The following is a 6,354-nucleotide window of genomic DNA, read 5'->3' on the forward strand; positions in this document are numbered from 1 at the left end:
TAAATAACCAAATAGAAAGAAAACAATAAAAAATAAAGTTGATACTAGCAAAAAGCATATACAAAAAGTTTGAACTGTTGTTTGACTTAACCTTATGATGCTATCCTGTTTCTGTTTTAAGTTTAAATAAATTGAACTATTCGCTTCTGAAACTAGTTCATGGAAAATATGGTGATTGCTGGTCTAAACTAGATCAGATAGTCCTGGAGCACAATTCAGAGCATGAGAATAATTTGCATAAGGACACTTGATTCTGTGTCGCTATATGTATAAGCTTTTATTTTGTATCAACTATATACAGTTTTCAAAAGCTGTTTATATATTAAGATTTAAATTACAAGATTAGAAGTGTGAGAAGGGGAATGTGTTTGCTGTTCCTATGACTGATTTGATACTGATAATTATTTTTCCTCCTCTCTCCACTTGCCCCCCAGATGAAATTACTGAAGCAAAATCTGGAACTGCAACTCCACGGAGATCAGGTTCTGTGAGCAACTGTAGATCCTGTCAAAAAGATTCAGATGCTGATACACAAGGAAAATCTGCAGATATATCCCTTACCCCATCAGTGACCTCTTCACTTGACTCTTCTAAAGCTGACTTAACTCCAAAACCAGGGAGTCATACAATAGAATTCTTTGAGATGTGCGCAAATCTTATTAAAATACTTGCACAATAGTTTTGAAGATGGGCTTATTTCTTTTACAGCAATAAGCATGCTTAAATCAGTCAGATGTTTCCAGTTATAATCAAGTTAAATTAAGGTGCTGTAAAAACTAGACACAGAATGCAATTTGCAGAGGAATTGGAATGATTATGGGCAGTTACGTATATTATTTTGAAGCTGGAGTGAATTATGATTGTCTGCTGTCCAATAGCATAATATGAGTACAGGAAGTCACATGCCCTTGGGGGGGTGTTCATAACACTTTACATAAATGTTATATGAAGTTTAATGTGCAAAGTTACATGGACCTTCTTGGTTTTTTTCACTGGTAATATATACATCTGATGCCCTGTAAGTAAATGTACACTTACTAGTTCAATGACCTAAGCGTGACTTGTTGGTCACTGTCTACAGTTGTGCCTCAGTTGATCAGAATTGTCAACATCTAAAAGTAATGTGTGAACTGCTGTGTTTCAGAAAATAATAAAGACTAGTTTAATGCATTATAACATACTACTTTTAATAATGGATAAATTTGATTAAATGCATGCAAAGCCAACCACGTGGAAACGTACGTAGATGCTCTGTAATGCACTAAGGGTGAAATTCTGTGGGCTGTAAGTAGAACAATTGAGGCCACAACAGTGGTGAGAGACTTAATGCTGAGAAGACTTGGCATCCTGTGGGCTGAAACAAAATGTTGCTCTGTAAAGAACTATGTCAGCAAGTTCCTGATCTGTGCAGATTTGCTAGCTCACACCTTAGTGTGGTAGCAGCACAGTAGCTCCCCACTGCTACTGCAGGCTGAGAATCCTGCTCCTTATAAAGGTGTGCGTGCAGCTAAGAGCACAGCCCTAATGCTATTCCAGAAGCTAAAATTTAAAGTTTTTAAAATATATGTTAATACTCTGATACAGCTGTTTATATTGTATGCTAAATAAGCATATATTATGCTTATTCACATATATTCACTTTGCAGTTGAAACTACATATCATAGAAGGGTTTGGGTTGGAAGGGACCTTAAAGATCATCTAGTTTCAACTCCCCCCTGCTATGGGCAGGGACACCTACCACTAAACCAGGTTGCTCAAAGCCCCATCCACTCTGGCCTTGAACACCTCTAGGTAGGGAAGGGGCATCCACAACTTCTCTGGGCAGCCTGTTCCAGTGCCTCACCACCCTCACAGTAAAGAATTTTTTCCTAATATTGAATCTAAAGCTACCCTCTTCCAGTTTAAAACTGTTACCCCTTGTCCTATCACTACACTCCCTGATAGTCCCTCTCTACCTTTCCTGTAGGCCCCCTTTAAGTACTGGAAGGCTGTTGTAAGGTCTCCCTGGAGTCTTCTCTTCTTCAGGCTCTCTCAGCCTGTCCTCATAGGAGAGGTGCTCCAGCCCTCTGAGCATCTTCATGGCCCTACTCTGGATTTGCTCCAACAGGTCCATGTTCTTATGTTGGGGGCCCCAGAGCTGGATGCAGTACTCCAGGTGTGGTCTCACCAGAGTGGAGTAGAGGGGCAGAATCACCTCCCTGAACTTGCTGGCCATGCTTCTTTTGATGAAGCCCAGGATGTGGTTGGCTTTCTGGGCTATGAGTGCACATTGCCAGTTCATGTTGAGCTTCTCATCAACCAACACCCCCAAGTCCTTCCCCTCAATCCATTCTCTGCCCAGCCTGTATTTGTGCTTGGGATTGCCCCAACCCAGGTGCAGGACCTTGCACTTGGCCTGGTTGAACTTCATGAGGTTGGCATGGGCCCACCTCTCAAGCCTGTCCAGGTCCCTCTGGATGGCATCCCTTCCCTCTAGAGTATCAACCACACCACTCAGCTTGGCGTTTTTGGCAAGTTTGCTGAGGGTGTACTCAATCCCACTGTCCATGTCACTGACAAAGATGTTAAACAGCACTGGTCCCAGTACCGACCCCTGAGGAATGTCACTAGTTGCTACCTGGACATCAAGCCTTTGAGCGCAACTCTTTTGAGTGTGGTCATCCAGCCAGTTCCTTATCCACTGAGTGGTCCATCCATCAAATCCATGTCTCTCCAATTGAGAAACCAGGATGTCATGCAGGACAGTACCAAACGCTTTGCGCAAGTCCAGGTAGATGACGTCAGTTGCTCTTCCCTTATCCACCAATGCTGTAACCCTGTCATAGAAGACCACCAAATTTGTCAGGCATGATTTGCCCTTAGTGAAGCCATGTTGGCTGTCACTGATCACCTCTGTTTTCCATGTGCCTTAGCAGAGTTTCCAGGAGGATCTGCTCCATGATCTTGCCAGGCACAGAGGTGAGATTGACTGGCCTGTAGTTCCCTGGGTCTTCCTTTTTTTCCCTTTGTAAAAATGGTGGAAAAGATTTTCCTGATATATAGGTTGAGGTTTTTCCAAGCGACCTTTATAGTAAACTCTGCTATTTAAATTGTGACATTAACAGTCCAACTTTTCAGTTGAACATTTAAAACTCATTGTGACAACTTGACTGCTAATATTCAAAAAGTTTTCAACAGTAGATTGCCATTACCAATGACATAAATCCTTCTGTTTATGGTTTTTGCAATGTTTTGGGAAGAAAATTGAACCTTAAATGTTAATGTCACAGCTAGTACTTGCACAAAACCATTTAATATCTTGTAAACTGGATGTAATTATCCACAGTTCCATTTTCATCTAGCACTAATAGATGTAAACATTAAACAATAAACTAATAAAACTAAATTAAACATTTAGTTTTGCATTCATGAATGAGCATTCTCTTCAAAATAAACTTTGCGACCTACTCAGTGTTGAAGATTGTCCTCCCAGTTAGAGACTGGAAATCAAGGCATTACTAATGAACAGTCAAACCTTGACTCTTGAAATTAATGGGGGTTCTTGCCAATGACTAGCTGAAAACTGCTAGCTAACAGCTATAAGAACAGTCTAGTCCAGGCCAACTGGCTTCAGTTCAGAAATTCATGTTATGAATATGCAAAGCACAGAATTTGAAAAAACTTAAAGCTGCTTAAACCCTGGAGCTGCTGTAACTGTGTTCTGAACTGGGCAATGGTGTGGTCTGCCTAGTATGTAGGTACAAGTTACAACTTCAGTTCTTTATCCTCAAGTGTCACACACAGTCCCTGTAATGCAAGGTTCTATTACTGTATCTCAAAGTGGAAGATTTCTCTTAAATAAAGCTTTGGGTTTAAACTCCTGAGATTGAGATGTCAACATGAGGGACCAGCTGCAAATCCTACTTAAGGTGGTGGTTGGTTTTTTTTAGCCTTGTAAGAATTGGTCCTGATGTACTGAATAAATCAGTGTACTCATTTTTGTTACCCTTTTATTTTGAAATTGTTAAATATTGCACTTGTACAACATAACAAATGCACAGATTCTTGTTATTGCAGTAATTCCTCATCTGGAACTGGTTTGGGATCACTGAAAGTGTCTCTTGCATATGTTAAACTAAATATTTGCAAATGGTATCTGCTCCTGGTTTGCAAATTTGTAATGCTGACCACAAACGTAAGGTGTCCAGATGCAAATAGCTTTTAATTTTTATATACTTTTTTGGCCCTCTTGTGCATTAAGGCAACCATGGTTTTTACTTTGCCTTGGTATCTGGATGCTAAAGTAAGTTTCTGGCAGGAGTGCACTATATGCAGTTTTAAATAAAGTAAATTTTATTGGTATGGTAAATCAGTTGTGATGGCCAAAAGTTTCCTGATGGAACAGTTGGGTTTTTTTTGTTGGTGGTTTTTTTTTTTATACAGCGTGGGGGAGGGAGAAAGGGGGACTGACAAGCTATTTGAATCCAGAACCGGTTGTCTGTTGCATAACTTTTCTATGCTTTGTAGATCTTGCTGTTGTAACTGCTTTCTTTAGATGTTCCTACTGATCTTGCAGACCTTCTTTTAGCATTGCACTAGTATCTGCTAATAGGCTGTGAAACAAAAATTCACTGAGAAGTCTGCCAGGGTTGTAAGGAGGCAGTTTATGCAAACATACAAATTGATTAAGTATGTTACTCTATATTCCCAAACTTAGTCCAGTCGGAGTACGTGGAATTATCTTGCTTTTGTACTGTAATTTTTTCAAAAACATGGATAAACCTGATTGTCCATGTGTAATATAATGGATAAAAATTTCATCTTGGTGATGCAATATTTTAAAAAAAACTTTCATGGTTGTTTTGATATGAGTGTTTAATACAAACTTGGAAATAAATTTTATTTTACCAGTTGATTACTATCGTAAGATATAAAGTCCTGTTCTTTAACAAAGATGTGCCTACTTCCTGTGTTGCGTGTTGGGGTTTTTTTTTTGACAAAGCTGAATGCCTCAAATGCTTGTTTATAACTTTTTAACCTCTCAAAAACTTAAAACTAAGTAAACATAAAATACTAAACCATTTTTTTTTAAACTGTGCATGCTGTCTTCTAGTGTCATATATGTTATAAATTAATAGACAAACTTACACTTGTTTTAAAAACAATAGTAATTACGATTTTAGAATAAGCAGCAACATGACAACTAAAATTATTGCAGAATTCCTAGCTAGGCAGGCTGGGTGCCACCAACTGCTAGCCTGGTGACTGACTGACTATTTTCCCTTTGATCCTATAAACTCCCTTACAGCAAAATGGAATTTGAGATGGAAGGAACACTGGTAAAGTCCCCTTTTGCGCTGCCCTATGGTGACTCACCTTATCTAGCATCTTGCACTTTGCTGATTTTGTGCACCATGGATGGTTCTTTTATCTTGATATTTGCCCCTGTAACTAGGGAGCAATTTAAAACCTGTAGTTTTAAATTAAATAGTCTGTCTTTTTGTTTTTCTTCCTCATCTTCATTCTTGTCCATTTTTCCTTGTAGTATTTCCTGCTCTTAACAGATTCCTTGGGAAGAGGTGACTGCTCTCATACTTAACAGTCACATATTGTCAAGAGTTTTGTGTGACAGATGGCATTCCCATCTTCCTTCACCTCTCCCTTTGTGGTACTTGCCTTCATAGTTGAGTATCACTAGCAGGTGATAACCACTCAGACTTGCATATTATCATCCCCTTGCATTCCCACAAGTAGTACTTCTGTACTTAACTATGCAATGTACTTAGCGTTGCTGTTATTAAAATTCTCAAAGCCGTGTCTCCTGCCTTGCAGCATGGAACAGGTCAGCTAGGCTCACCCCCAGGGTGCTCCTTTACCGAATTGGCACACCCCCTGTAATGCCCATACGCGTCCCAGTCTCTCATTAAAGCTGGAGTTCACTTGCGTTTATACACATCCGAGGGCTCCCTCGAGCCGGGGCCTCCAGGGCGGGAGCTCTAGGTGTCCTAGCCGTCTCCGGGGAAATTACAGCTCCCGACGTGTCCTGCGGCACCCCCGGGACTACAGCTCTTGCCGTGCCCTGTGGGCCTGATGGTGATGGTTGTTCCTTGTGCTATGGGAGATGATGGGCCCTGCTGCTCGTGCTAGGTGGACGGGGAGGAACCCTTTTTCCTGCCCATCTTCTCTTTTCCGCTATTACCGCTCTGCCTTTTCGCTTCCTTCCGGTTGTAGGTCAAAGCTTGCGTAGGCTTTTCAGCCGGGAGAGAAGTGTCCGGAGGAGGGTGGTAAGTAATGGTCTCTTCCTTTAGGTTCCTGCTCAAGACTTGGTTCGTTTGGAGGGGGGCTGTAGGGAGGTTGGGGTGGGGCCGACGCGG

The 6,354-nt window shown here is 40.9% G+C and overlaps 1 protein-coding gene across 4 annotated transcripts in view; it reads left to right on the forward strand.

Annotated features, from left to right (window-relative positions):
* Positions 1-5,003, forward strand: part of LOC128902018 (5'-AMP-activated protein kinase catalytic subunit alpha-1-like) — a 32,058-nt gene extending 27,055 nt beyond the window's left edge. For 2 of the 4 annotated variants that reach the window (XM_054184275.1, XM_054184276.1), the window contains one exon: positions 435-5,002. In XM_054184275.1, coding sequence (XP_054040250.1) covers positions 435-679 — 245 coding nt within the window. In that variant the 3' untranslated portion in view covers positions 680-5,002. Of the gene's footprint in view, positions 1-434 lie in introns of all 4 variants that reach the window. The other 2 variants (XM_054184277.1, XM_054184278.1) reach the window with 2 other exon arrangements.
* Positions 5,004-6,354: the final 1,351 nt, after the last annotated feature.

The sequence above is a fragment of the Rissa tridactyla genome, chromosome W (genome assembly GCF_028500815.1).
Source record: "Rissa tridactyla isolate bRisTri1 chromosome W, bRisTri1.patW.cur.20221130, whole genome shotgun sequence".
Classification (NCBI taxonomy): domain Eukaryota; kingdom Metazoa; phylum Chordata; class Aves; order Charadriiformes; family Laridae; genus Rissa; species Rissa tridactyla.